General features: G+C 22.0%; 1 protein-coding gene across 8 annotated transcripts in view; it reads left to right on the plus strand.

Moving 5' to 3' along the window:
• The window catches only part of LOC126896244 (nose resistant to fluoxetine protein 6-like), a 173,506-nt gene that overhangs the window by 147,505 nt on the left and 9,688 nt on the right, over nt 1-16,313 (plus strand). The window contains exons 1-2 of one of the 8 annotated variants that reach the window (XM_050668871.1): nt 14,626-14,723; nt 15,927-16,133. The exons of the other annotated variants lie outside the window; for them this stretch is intronic. Coding sequence (XP_050524828.1) covers nt 15,950-16,133 — 184 coding nt within the window. The 5' untranslated portion in view covers nt 14,626-14,723; nt 15,927-15,949. Of the gene's footprint in view, nt 1-14,625; nt 14,724-15,926; nt 16,134-16,313 lie in introns of those variants that run through there. 8 annotated transcript variants of the gene reach the window in all.

Here is a 16,313-nt window from a genome sequence, read left to right on the forward strand (position 1 = left end):
ATGCTACTAATTGGATATCCACTGCACACTCAAATAGCCATCGGATGTCTTTTTGCAATGTCTGGTATGTTTGAGTCGTATGCAATCTTGAAACCTGATTGTAACTGCGGACACGCTTTTGCATTTTTTGGTCTCCAGAGAAACATTAGGTGGCTTGATATTTTATACAAAGTCTTAGACAATATTTTGCCCACCTCTGATGATTACACACATTCTGACAAAGCCTTAATTTCACTGCTTCCAATACAACATCTCATAGAACAAAAATCTTATCATGAAATAGTTGAACTTAATAACTTATGTCTTTTATATGAGGTCAAACCAATTCTATTGGACTTTCTTCGACCATAGATGTTTTCTTTATACTTAAGACTTATGATATGCTATTACAATTTTAATCTCAACACCAATAGTGACTTTTATACCGATTGTGACTTCATTTATATTTTGACATATGTCTGTAAATTACCTTATAACTTTTATGCTTGCCGCAGTCACTGTACACATTATAATTTATTATTGCAGTGCAATCTATTATCGTACATACTGTCGGATGTCTTCATTTTGTTAAGAGAAAATTATATACATCATAATTTGATTTTGTATTAAGTGAATTAATAACTTTTTAATACGTTTTATGTGTTTTGTACTTTGATCTTTTTTTTATTTTTTACTTTTCAATTTTTGTTTTTTTTTTGCTCATTTAGTGAGCTAATTTGCAGATTTTTTCGTTAATTTATAAAAAATTATTTTTGAATATATAATTTACAATTATTTCAATATTTTTTTAACATTATATCAATTAAATTAGTTAAACATTTTTTTTAGTTGTATACTTTATGTTAAAAGTATTAATGTTTTTATTTGAACTAAACATTTATATATATTGTATATTTTTATTGTAAAATCCTAATAGAATTTTAACAAATATAATAAAGATATTTTTTGTAATTCATGTGTTCAATTTGTTATTTTTATTTATCCTTACATTAACAATGACAATCTGTGCTTTCTAGTTATCAATTATTATTTGATGATATAAAAATAATTTTAATGTTTTTATACTTTTTATTTATTGTGACTAATGAGTTAATGGATATGATTATTTTTTTTTATGTTATTTANATGGATATGATTACTTTTTTTTGTGTTATTTATTATATTCCTTTATTGTTTGAGAAGTAAAAAAATTAACAAAATAGGCAAATCTATAGGCAACAAAAATTACAGTACGGTAACCGTTTTAATATTAATTTAAGCTGGAGCTATATCAATGATCCATCGCACAAAATAATACAGTTTTATGTATATTTAGTAGTTTATCGTTATAAAGTTGAGTGCGAATTCTGAAAGTTCAAATGCTATAAACCTAAAAATTTACATAAAAAGTATAAAATATACTTTTTTAAATCAACATTTCGCGCTGTTTTTAAATGTGAAATTAGACTTTTTCTATCACTTTTCATTTTTTATATTATTACAAATTACATATAAAATAATAATTAAAAGAAAAAAAAATTTTTTTCACATAATTACTGACTTTTAATATCTAAAAAAATAATCAGTCCAAAATTTCATTTTTGTCCTATTTTTTTGGTCCTTTAAAGTTGATAAAAAATGTGTTGATAAAGTTTTGTGAAAGTTTATAGTAAAAAAAATTGAATAAATTGCCATTACTTTTTTAGCCTAATTGCAAGTTTAAAATTGATATCATTAAATTGAAAGTTTTATGAGAATTAAAAAATGGCATTTTTAAGATTAAAATGCAGTCAAGAAATTTCATAATTACAATTTATAGTTAATATATTTTTTGCATTTTTATCGTTATAGAACACTTAAATAGAAATTATAGTAATAATTTCTAAGTAACTTTTGGTATTTAAAAAGATTCTACAATTAAAATATCCAGAACTGAATTAATTTTAATAATTTACTTTAAATAAAAAAAAAATGTCATTTTGAATCCCCCCTGTGGGCAAGTAAAGAGTCAGATTTATAAAAAAAATATACCTAATGATAGGTTAAATTATATTGATTTGGTAATTTTTGATAAAGTAAATGCATTTATTAAGTTATAATTTTTATACACTGAACTTCAAGGAAATAACATCAGAAGCAAAAATATACTTTTCTAAATCAACTTTTCGTGGTGTTTTCAAATCTGGAATTAGACTTTTTCTATCACTATTAAGTTTTAATATTACTACTTATTATTGAAAAATAAATATTTACATACAAAAAAAAAAAATTGAAAAAATGTCAAAAATTAGCGATTTTTAAATTTGTAATCTTTTGTGGGATGTTATCTATCAAAGACTAGACTATATATCTATGAAATGTTTATTATCTAAACTAACATAAATAATGAATATAAAATTCATTAGTGCTGCAAGGATAAAATTTTTCAACAAAATTAACTTTTGCGTAACTCTTAATTACATGTACATGTTATTGTAAGTGTATGTCAAAAAAATTTATGAAAATTAAAATTAAGTTTGATGACCATAAATTGAAATAAAGTTTATCTTTTACCTCTAAAAGTTTATTAGCTTAATTTACTGTTACATTTTACAATAAATTAATTATAGATTTTTTTATTTTTTGCATCCAGAATGATTTATATATTTAATAAAAGTTGGATAATTATATAAGACAATATTGTTTTAATCACAGTCATATTACATAAGTTAAGTTACATTCGTTTATATACTACAAAAATTCGTTAATTATAAAATTGCAACCCTTGCAACTCTATACTTCAACAGATTTTATGTTGTCTTTTTATAAAAAAAAACGTAGTGAATAAGATGTCAAAAATTTTTAAAAATTCTTTTGTTATTATATCGGAGTTTTTGGTTTCTGAGTATGTCGCAATGTAGCGATACAAACATTACATAACATTTGTAGTTTACTTTTACATATTGGACTAATACGTTTTTAGAGTAATTTGTTTAATTTTTGTTTGCTGTTGTATATATTTAATTTTTAAACAACTTTTAGTTCTATATTTAGTGTAAATATACTAATATTATAGTGAGTTTGTATTGTTGTATGTGTTCATCTTAAATAATTACCTGTCTTACTTTATGTTTTGATTTAGTAAAATCTATATAGATATGACTATGTTTAGGATAATTTTTTTGATAATTTCATTAAATTAAGTTATTATTTTGTTACAGTTGTCGTTTTTATTAAGTTTATATAGGTTGATATATTAAGTTTATATATCAAAGTTATATAGTCTTTAAATTTTAATGTAGGTAATTTTGATCTAGGAACTGTAGATGTTATATTTAAGAAGTCAATGTCAATTTATCTTCTAAAAAATTCTTTATTCTTGAGTGAATTGTTTTTTATTTATTTTTTTGGTTAAACTGTGTTATAGTTTAAAGATGATATAGGAAAAATAATTTGACTGTCAATGTAGAATTGACGTTTAGAAATGTATCTTAGAGTTTATTTTAGCTCTTCTTACCCGTAGGAACTATTGATCTGACAACATTATGATATTATCATGACATTATGCTCTCTGGAGAACTTAATATGAAAGCATCAATACCTAGTCTTATACATTCATAATGAAAAGCATTTAGTAAGTTTTAAACAGTTTTAGAACCTGAATTATATATTACAGATTTGTAATGTAGTATAGGTAGAACAATGGTTTTAGTAGTGTGTTTCGTTCAACACCTCTAGATTTATTTGACATTAATTTAATTAAATTAATTATTTGTGACATTGTATTCTTATTTTTTTATGTATTTTTTCCGCGTGAGATTATTAACTATATATAATCCCTAATATATGATTTTTTTTTCCTAGAATAAGTTCAATTCCTCAAGGTTAAGTTTGAAAGTGTATTTGTCTATTCTAGTACGTTTAAATAAAATAGATTTTTGTGGCGAAAATTTAAAACCAGATTTGTTTGACCAGTTTTGTATTTTGTTGAGTGTACCTTGCATAATAAGTTCTGAGGTTATTTTTTTCCATGACAGTATGTTTATATCGTTAGGAAATATAAGTTTTGACTGGTTCGTTAACTATAGACGGAGGTTAATTTATAACAACTTAAAAATGTAGTATAATAAGGACAGAACTTTGATGTAGAACATTGTCTATTAGGTGTTCATGGAAAATTTGGTTTTGAATTTTATATGTATTGTTTTACCATATTCCTTATAGTCAAATCCTTATAAATCAAAAGTTAAAAAAAATACACGTTTCTAATTGTATTCCATTTTAACATTTTGTTTATTACGCGATCTCTCCATACCATATCATATTCCTTCTCAAAATTCAATAATACAGTAAAAATATGTTGTTTTTGTGTAAAAGCTTCACATACGTCAGTATATATAAAGATCAGGATGTTATACGTACATTGATTTTATTTTCCTATAATCTGTTTATTTGTCAATTAAATTGTAAGTTTCAAAGTGCTGACAAATTCTGAAGTGAGCGATTTATTCCATTTAATGTCCTAATTTTTTATATATTTCTATCGTTAGTGTTTGGTTTGTAAGAGCAAAATGCCCCTTTCCTAAGAAATGCCGACCTAAGTCTTGTTTGGCTTACCCCATCAAAGATTAAACCATTGGGTGTAATTCAATATTTAACAAAAAATTATTTTGGGTGGTATTAAATATGCAGGATGTTTAGTAAGTAAGGAAATGGGTTTCTATTGTTCTCATTGTTTGTAACGATTAACCTGTTTCAATACTTACTAAACACTTTATATAATTTAGCTATCCTATCCATAGGTATAGGTTATGATTCTTATAATATCAAAATTTATAGCTCAAAAAATGACAAATTTAGTTTTATAAATATAAATTACATTATCTAGAAAAAATATTCGTTTAATTTCTTTCTGTTTTGATGTCACAGTGAAAATTTTTACATAAAAAAATGCTTTTACATACATTGTGATTTCTGCAAAATATAGATTTTTTAGTTATGTGGAGATGGCAAACAAAGAATACAACCATTCCTAAGTAATAAACAGAAATGTCAATGTAAAAATATAATAAGTAGGGTAATTTATTTTTTTTACTAATGAACAAGTAAACCGAGGATTTATTATAAACTTTATGATTTCACAATAAAAAGATGCATCTATTGTTTTTATGGCATTATTCATTAGTGAATCCTAAGGTAAAAACTTACATATAATTTCTCAAGTAACAACGACTTTGTGATCTACATAGCTATTCTTCTTTTGACAATAACAAATAAATTATTTGTTATTGAATGTTATTATTATTGTTATTTGAAATAATATTCCATTGCAATATCTTATTATATTGCTGATAATTATATTAAGTAGTAAGCAATTTTATAAGTATTGTTATTGGCCTTCTAATATTATTTATTAGTATATTATTAATTATTATTTTATCTGAGTACTGAATTTTATTCATAGTATAAATATCATTTACGAATGCACCCCGAGGAATCGTTCTTGAACTTTTTTGTTTTATTTGATACATGAACTTAATATACTCATTAAAATTATAATAACTCTGCATTGTCACATAATTCAATTGTTTATTTATTTTATTGTAATATTTTAATTGAAATACATATATGCTCTGTTAATTTTGATAAGAGCATTACGATTTCAACACGTTGGTTTGGGTTTCATTTTACATTTAGAGTCCATGAACGAATATTGTGACTCCTTGCTCTTAATTTATAAAATGAATAGCTAGAACCATGACAAACAGTTTTGATTGAATGTATAATATTCGTTTTGAAATCGTTAAATCATTAGTTTAATAAATTTGTTTAAAAGTTGTTTTACAATTGATTAATGTTTCTTTGATATACAATAGAATAATTTAACTTCTTTAATTACACCGAAAAATTAGCATAATAAAAATAAAAATGTGACGAGCGTAAAAAAAAAAAATGATATATTTGATAACAAACAAAATGCTTTATTAAAACGAAAGTTATGTGACCAAACTTACTATTTTGATAATTTTATATTATAAATCGATGTTGAACAATATTCTCCTTAGATGATTTGTATTCTAAGTATTATTACTAAAAAAATGTTTGAATTTTTACATACACGTACTGGAATTTTTTAACGCATTAAATGTAATGTAAAATTTTTATAAATATTAATAAAAATATTATATTTGTGTACGAATTTTCTATACATTATATCAAACTTACGCTATTTGTTTGTAAATTTTACGTGTATTTTAAAAATATCGTACTGACTCATGGGAATTTTTTGATTATTTCTTATACAGATCGTTTCGTTGTTATTAGATATAACTATCAATTAAAGCAATTATGGGTTTGACTTGGCTAAGACTACTAAAAATAAATATTATTATCATTCATGCTTATAAACATAGAAATTCATATAAAATCACTAGATATTTTGAAAAATTATAATTTTTTAATCATTAATATTCTTTAAAAACTNTGCTAACTATTATTAACTATATTAATTATTATTATTATTATTGACTATTGTATTTATATACCACTTATTATTATATTTACATAAGTATAAATATATATGTTTATGTTATTATGTTAGACATCTTTGTCATATAGTCTACAGTTTTCATATTTTGAAGGGAGAAATCATTCTATTTTAAATACACACACGAAAAAAATTTTTTTATAACTTTGTGAGATAACAATAGTTTTTATTATGCAAACCATTTAANCTTAAACAATTGGAATAGAAAATTAAGATTATTATTGTAAATCTTAAAAATTCGGATTTGGTTAATTAACTAATCTAATTACCTAAAAAAAATATTTATTAATAGATGATTAATTAAAAAGCCTTAAACAATCATGTACAAATTTCAATAGTATCGCAAGGAACAAAAAATTTGTTTTGTTACAAACGAGTAAATTTTTTATTTGAATTTTAATTAAATTTTCAAGCATATTAAAGTTGTACTTTTTTATATGGTTTTCCCGTTTTATATTTAACAAGTTACCTAGGCATAATTTTTTTGCTAATGATAACATTTATTTTTGAAGTTTACAAAGTGCATCTATATATTAGTAGTTATGTTTTTATAATGAGTATTTTTTGTCTTGCCATGAAAGAAATTACAAAGTTATAGTATAATTATTACTGGTATTTGTAACAATTAATTAAGGTGGTAAAACTATTTTAATTAAATTATGAAAATTTTGAATTCAATGTTTTTTCAGAAGTTGTAAGATTTATTAACTTGGACATTTTCTTGAGCTAAGATTTTTACTACACTTTATGTAATATTGTTATTTCATGGTTCTAAAGATAACAACGTTGTCTCTTAAACTTAATCTAAATATTATTATTTTTCATATTAATCTGTTAAAATGTATAATATAATTAATTATTACCAGGGCTGTGAAATATATGTAATTATAAATTTTATTAAGATAACCCGAATAAATTACTACAAATTACAATAAATTAATCCAAATTTTTATCAATCGACATGAAAACTAAGAAATGTATTTCTAAACAAAATGTATAAATGCATATATAATTTTTGTTTTTGTTTTATTTATGTGTAGTTATTATATTATATTAATGTTTTATTATTTAGATTGAAAATTGATTACCTTATTTAAAAGATAAGAATTGAAAAATTAATTATTTAAATAATACCAATCAAAGTAAAAATTCGATTTGAAAATGAAAATGTGAAAAGTAACTTGTGTAACATTATTATTGCTCAGACTATAAGAATAATAAAAGATGATGTTAACTATGTTTTTCTACGACCAGTACAATAAAAACTTTTTTCAAATAAATTTCATAAAAAAATGCATATAAGACTATGGAAAAAAGGCCAATTTCGAAATTTAGTAGTTAAATTAATGTTTAGCTTAATTTTATACTAGTGAGGAGAAANAAAAAAAAAAAAAAAAAAAAAAAAAAAAAAAAAACACATCATAGTAAAACCAATACCTTCTCAGCTTCGCATCGAAGCTAAAATATTTATTAATAGATGATTAATTAAAAAGTCTTAAACAATCATGTACAAATTTCAATAGTATCGCAAGCAACAAAAAATTTGTTTTGTTACAAACGAGTAAATTTTTTATTTGAATTTTAATTAAATTTTCAAGCATATTAAGGTTGTACTTTTTTATATGGTTTTTCGCGTTTTATATTTAATAAGTTACATAGGTATAATTTTTTTGCTAATGATAACATTTATTTTTGAAGATTACAAAATGCATCTATATATTAGTAGTTATGTTTTTATAATGAGTATTTTTTGTCTTGCCATGAAAGAAATTACAAAGTTATAGTATAATTATTACTGGTATTTGTAACAATTAATTAAGGTGGTAAAACTATTTTAATTAAATTATGAAAATTTTGAATTCAATGTTTTTTCAGAAGTTGTAAGATTTATTAACTTGGACATTTTCTTGAGCTAAGATTTTTACTACACTTTATGTAATATTGTTATTTCATGGTTCTAAAGATAACAACGTTGTCTCTTAAACTTAATCTAAATATTATTATTTTTCATATTAATCTGTTAAAATGTATAATATAATTAATTATTACCAGGGCTGTGAAATATATGTAATTATAAATTTTATTAAGATAACCCGAATAAATTACTACAAATTACAATAAATTACTCCAAATTTTTATCAATCGACATGAAAACTAAGAAATGTATTTCTAAACAAAATGTATAAATGCATATATAATTTTTGTTTTTGTATTATTTATGTGTAGTTATTATATTATATTAATGTTTTATTATTTAGATTGAAAATTGATTACCTTATTTAAAAGATAAGAATTGAAAAATTAATTATTTAAATAATACCAATCAAAGTAAAAATTCGATTTGAAAATGAAAATGTGAAAAGTAACTTGTGTAACATTATTATTGCTCAGACTATAAGAATAATAAAAGATGATGTTAACTATGTTTTTCTACGACCAGTACAATAAAAACTTTTTTCAAATAAATTTCATAAAAAAATGCATATAAGACTATGGAAAAAAAGGCCAATTTCGAAATTTAGTAGTTAAATTAATGTTTAGCTTAATTTTATACTAGTGAGGAGAAAAACTTTCTTTTTAGATAATATTATTTAAAAGAGTTAGAACAAAAAATAGTAAAATATTTTCCGAAAGATACATAAAATTATATTAAAAGAACAATNAAAGATACATAAAATTATATCAAAAGAACATTGAGAAATTTTAAAAATTATTGTTTAAAAGAACAAAATTAAAAAAAAAAAAGTATTAGATAGTAGTTATTATATTTTAGAACAGTTTTACCTAAATTATAAAATTATCATGTAAATTATTAATTAGGAATACATATAATGTATAAATTTTTAGGAGAAAATTATCGATTTTTTTATTTAATTAATGCTAAATTGGTGTTTAAAATGGATGATAGTCAATTCATCGTCGAAATTTAATACTTATTTCTAATTTAATTAATATTATTAAGGAAACTTAATTAATAACTACGACTAAATGTTTTTATCTATGTAATAAATACTCAAATTATAAAGTGTAATAATCGTTTATTTATAATAAATTACATATATTAAACAAATTTATCATCAGTTTTTGTCTTATAAATAAATTACAAAAGTAAACAAATCTTTATTTTATAAAACTTGAAAAAATTCGTCTTAAACAAAAAAAGTAATTAGTACTAAAATTGAAAATTTTGAGTTTCCTTAAAAAAAATTTTAAACGTTTCTATTTGGTATTATTGACAAAATACGTTCTTATAATATTTCTTCTTCTTAGTAATATTATTTTAAGCAATCAATAGTTCAATTTGCATTCATACATAACTTTTTATTTTTTTTTTTTTAATGAAGCAGTAAATTTCTTCGTTGTTTTATGGTTACTCAAGGTGGATGAATTACCATTATACCAACCTTCAACAAAATTATCGGTTCCTTTAATATTTTAGAAAATATAATTTAAAAATTCCATAGTGAAATATTAAAAAATTGCGGGTTTTATTTTGTTACGTCTATCAATATGTCCAATATATTTATATTCAATTAATCAATGGTGTTAAAATATCTTCATTGTCCAATGAAATGAAACCATTTATATACTCATTGATTTTAATTGATTTTTACAAAAAGTTTACATCGTACTTTTACAGTAATAAAATTGGAGAATAGTATGAGGTAAAAATGATATTCTCACTGTCATTTTATAAAATCTTAAATATACACTGAAGCTCAATTTAAATTACTTAACAACTTTTTGGGAGAAGGGAAAGAATTTTTTATTCGCCAAATTCATATTGTTTAGTTAATTTAAAATTGCGTTTAATTGATCGATTACTGTTTAGTAACTTATAGTATGATATGTCACAAGATTAAACACAAAACATAATTATGTTATATAACATACCTCGTGTATTATTATAATTTATATGGTAAAGTACAATTAATAAAAATTAAAAAATACATTTTTATCAAAGTTTTTTCTATAGAATTCATTAAGATAATTTGATGGTTCTATAAATGTTTACACTTATTAATTATTTTTACATAGACTTAAGGTGTAGTTTGCTCTTTATTAAAAACTGTATTTAAAATTTATTAATTTCGAATGCGTTCTTAAGACATTTTTTAAAAGACTAATAACTGCACAAAATTGTTTTTAGAAAAATTTAAATTTAAAATGTAATTTATCCTTAAATATTCTCCTTAATATCCTTAAAATCACTATATTTTTACTACCAAAACTCCCTTCCGTTGTTTGAATTATTTTAAAAAACTGTTTATGTATTTATATATCCCCTCAATTTTAATTAACTATAAAGTTCTATAGCTTTCAAGGTAAATTAATTTCACAAAATAATTTCGTAATTTTAATAACCTTCTGAATGAATTACAAAAGCAAAAATTTTAAAAATAACATGAATGTACAAATAAGCTTACAATTCTCAGGTGTTCGAGATTAGTGAGCTATATTCGTTATACACATGTATTTTTTAAAGTTATAGTTATTTCAAACAGAATGTTAAGAGTTTCTTAGTATTATATTGCAATTCTTACGATAGATTATCTTATAGTTGTAAACTATGTTTATTAATTATCAGAGCTCAGTGGTAATTACGGGGGTAGTACTTCAACCTCTATAGAACTAAATATATTTTTAAATTAATGATAATATTTTAAATATTCCATGATTAATTGGTACGCTTTTAAATCTAATTATTATTATAATATTATCTAATTACTATATATAAATATATATAATAACACTGAAAAATATTAAATTATCATATTTGAGTAAACGTAAAAATACAAATTCACATTAATTTCATAAACTTCGATATTCTAAAGTAAACTAATCAACAAGATTTATAAAAATATTTATAAATTGCTATTTATGTATTTATGTAATACCTATTGATTTTCGGGAAGCTCAGTAATAAAATATAATTAATGGACAACAAAAAAAAAAAATATGTGGTTAAACATATTATAAGGGTGATTTTTTAAATATTACTCACACAATATCTTTAAAAGTATAAATCATAAAATTATGTTTTCTTATCAGAAATTCCTATGTTCTATAATTTTCAAAAAAAATTGGTTCCTCCCCTTTCATTGTCCTTCGAAATTGTGTCGAGTTTTGGTTTTTTAAATGGAAACATTTATATTTAATCATCTTAAAAATAAAATATTAACCTAATTAATAAAATAACCTATCGACAATAACTTTTAAAACTTTATATTTAAAGATAAGAGTATAATTATTCAGAAAAATTTACTATAGTAACATTTATACTTTTATTATTTTCATATTGAATAACAAATATCTGCCTATGATTAAGCTATTTAAAACAATTTATTTGTTATAATAATTATTAATATTTATACATAGTAATTAAAATACTACTGGAAAAATGTAGTAATTAAAATATATATTGTATAATAAAAATTGAGTAAGTATTTTATATAATTATACATATATTTATATTTATATTGTCAAAAGGATTTGAAAAAACACGGCGGTAAGAGTATTAAATGAGTTTATGCACTTCATATTCCCGTATAATAGTAATTGATTGTGTAACAGAAGAGTAGAGACTAAACCATAACAAAAATTTCCAATACATGTTGTGTGATAAAACAAATAAGTTTCTAATATTCCAAAGAAATTCTAAAACATAGCAATTGAAAAATTACAAATATACGAGTTACTGTAAAATTGAACAGAAACGTTTTTATGATAGTGATCTTAATCACTGTCAGACATCATCTATAATTGTCTTAACTATGCTCCGTCTCAACCATGATGGTATTTTTTATTTTAATCACTGCTATCATACACATTTATTACCGACTGTGGTCTTCGAAATAGGTAGTTGATGACTCACAAAACAAAATTTAACTTGTAAAAAAACTGGTTTGGAAATTTGAACTTCGAGTTCTTTGTTATAACATTGTTTAAAAAAATATGTATGTAATATGTCATTTTTTATTTTTTTTTCGGATTAATAATAATTTTTTAAATCAATTTCATAACATTCATATAGACTAAGAACCAATATATAAATTTTCAATATTTAATTATTTAAGATTTTAGATATAAATACAAAGAAAAAAGTAAAAAGTTATTAGACATTCTACTACACCATAAATAAGTTTTAGAATCTACTTTGAAAATGAAATTATGATTTCGCTTAAAGTGAATATTAAGAAATGTGCTTAACTAACAGTAAGTAAATACGGTAGTTATTAGACAATATTTGTTATTCTACCGTTCAAATACCTACAGAACTGACTATTATCTTTGTGAGAAAGTCAAATCACGCTAATATATCCAAATACAGAAGAACATCGGTAATGTAAATGAATATAACTAACATATTTAGTACAATATTTATTTTACATTATGTCACCTAGACAACGCTCATTTTTTTATGTAAATAAAACCAAAACAACTGTGATTTAAAAGAAATCAACTAATCAACTAAATATTTTAAATTAAAAATGATGCAAACTAATTTTTGTTATTTGAAAAAAATTATAAAGTAGGACTAACCAATGTTAAAATTAATATAGCCACAAAATAATTATATAGTTGGAAAAACTATCTGATATTTGAATCAATTATAAAAATTAGTTAAATAATAAATAACCATAGATACAGAATATATTTTCCATGTGGACAACAGCAGAAACGTTTATTTATTTCGTGAACCTAGTAGTTTTTTTAAAAGTATTATTTTATAGCTAAATTGTATTTTTTTAATTTAATAATAATTCTTGTAATTATGAAACATACTTTTATGATATTCTTTATTTTTCATTTTCCAGAAAGCAAATTAAAAGTAGACCTTAGATTTTAAAATCTTTGGAAATATTATTTATCAATAAATTCTTCAACTGTAAATATTATCATTTTCGAAAGGTATATTAAAAGAAAATATATATTTTGAAATATAATAGATAAAAGTAATGTTTATAATGTTTCAGCTAAAGAAGTCTTTATATACAACAACCTCATATAACCTCAAAAAATATTACCACATTGTGAATAATCAAATAATATTATAATGATTATATATTCTTGATTTCTTGAAACAGTTTGTCTGAACTATAACATAAAATGTTCAATAAAAATTGAAATTGATATAACGACTCAATTCTAATTTTTTTTATAAAAATCACGTTGTAATGAAATTTCAAATCCAATTTTTTTTATAGAAACAATAAAATTCATCAATCAGTAGGAAATAAATATTTTGGAATCGTATTTTTTGGTAAGCTTAAAATTAAAGAATTAAGATATATTTTTGTATTTGAATATTATATTTAAATTTTTTTTGTAAAGTACTTTAATTTAAAATAAATATTCTTTTAAATAGTATTGAATATTTTTAATTTTATGAATATTGTAACAATATTTTTTATTAATTAATAATTATTTTGGGATGAGGGGGATAAAATAATTTTGAAAGTGTGATAAATGCTATTCTCAATTTGTGACAATTAATTACTTTTAATTACTAGTAAAGATAAGATTATAAATAAATATATAAATATATGAGATAAGCACGATATTCTTTAAATACGCTAATTTTTCTACTCTATTAATTTAAATTATTTTAAATAGTTATTATAATTATTTTTATCTCGATGCATAACTGATTAATTCTTAGTTTTACTACGTTGTTATTATTATTTTTACACTTTTTTTAGATTCGATGCGAAGCTGAAAAGGTATTTATTTGACTATTATATGTTTTTTTTTTTTATTATAAATTTATAATTTTTACGAAAGATTAACACATTAAACCAGATTGATTAATTTTGTATGATACCTTTCAGACTGAGATAAAAGGGTAAAGGGTTGACACCTCAGAATCAATTTCCAATTAACCAATTTAAATTAACGGTAAATAAGAAATTATGGTCATTTTGTGCTCATTATTTTATTATAAGCACAAAATATGTAAATTAAAATCAGGACTGTGTTCATGGCATAACAGAGGGTATAAAAATATTTTTTTTCTTCTCTTTGGAATCGTCCTAAAGACAATACGTTGTAGTAAAACCTCAATAATCTAAAGAGAGGGTAAAAACTTGAACTTGATAATGAACATTTTGCTAACTTGTTTCGCTATACTCACATTTTGCTGTTTAGTTGTCTGAGTGAATCGATCAGTAGTGCAGTTTCTTCTGAAACACGCGAAATACGGAAATAAAAATCTCTGGTAAGTAATAGCTAGGATATTTTAATAGATCCATAGAAAATCACTGTGGTTATTTAACTTGATTTATTTTTGCCATTAAACTAAAATAGTGTACAATTAATAAACACAAATAGTTGTTTATTATTAATTAATATTTGATACCTTAATGCAGACAGAATACAATCATGTCATATCATAATAAAAACTAAGATTCTACTTCTATAAATATAATATTAATTTATAAAAACGTTGTAAAAACTATTTAAAATTTTTTTTTTTCAATAATCAAATATTTATTAATAAAATTACAAACGATTGTTTATATATCTTTAAATTATTAAAGAAATATTTTTTCCCTATTTATACTAAAGCTTTCATTACATTAAAAAAGATTTTTTTTTATTATTAACGTTAGAAAAATTGTTACTCGTGTTTTAAGAACATAAACGTAAATAAATAATTGCTTTAGCAATGCACATTATATTTTTTTGTAGTTTAAGTAAAATATTTTTGTATGATATGACATTTTGATTATAATATGTTTTTTAAATTATACAATCGATTTTTTATGTACTGCATATTTGGAATTTTCAATCGTAAATTATAGTTTTTTATTTCGAATTTTAAATATTATAAGGAAAAATAACAGTACATAATACATAATGCATAATGCTATTGCCAAAGACTTAATACATTTTTTTTTGAACCTTTTTAGCGCGCATAATACATATTCTGATATTTTAATTTGAAGACAGGTTTTTAAACACATTAGTTTTTCTATAGTTTAATTTCTATAGTATTAGATTTTAAATAAAACGAACATTGAATAAAGGCAGTAGAGACTTTTATTGATCATACTGTTTATACTGCAGGCAACAAAATTAAAATGTTTTTAATCTTAATAGTTTTTATTTCGACAACTTCTTTTTTAAAATATCTTTAAAACTCAACGGATATGTTTCCATACGAATTAAATTTGCATAGAAGGGAATATTTTTAAAACCGGATTTCTGCACATGGAAATTATAGAAGAAAATTTGATGAACTTACATTGATATCAAGTGATCTAATCGATTTTCTGAATCTTGAATTCTTTAATTTTTTTTAAGTTGCCATTCATTATTTTTAACTGCTACTATTCAGTGTATTATATACAATGATATGTTAAAACACACCATAGTCCATATTGATCAAGATTAATGTTCTATGTATGTACATTTCTAGATACATTTACATTGTTTAAAGAGATGGTGTCCCGTTTAGCGTTAGTTCTATTGTTTTTGATAAGTGCCAATGCATTACTGACTGTACCATTAAACGTAGTACCGTCTTTACCAAACGTTATTTTAAATTCAATCAATCCACAATGTCAACAGGACAGTATAAGACTGCAAGAAAATCTAAAAAACATGACTCTATGGGCCCAACAAAGTGAGTACAATTTATTATGAGTAAGCAGACAAACCATACGTTCATTTTTTCCAAACCTAATATTTTTTTTTATACATATACAATTAATAAATACATAAGTATATTAATTAATACATATATATACAAATAAAACCTGAATGGGATTGACACTTCTAGCGAAGTGGTCCCTAATATAGTCTA

Source organism: Daktulosphaira vitifoliae, unplaced genomic scaffold (assembly GCF_025091365.1).
Source record: "Daktulosphaira vitifoliae isolate Bord-2020 unplaced genomic scaffold, ASM2509136v1 Scaffold_1, whole genome shotgun sequence".
In the NCBI taxonomy this organism is placed as follows: domain Eukaryota; kingdom Metazoa; phylum Arthropoda; class Insecta; order Hemiptera; family Phylloxeridae; genus Daktulosphaira; species Daktulosphaira vitifoliae.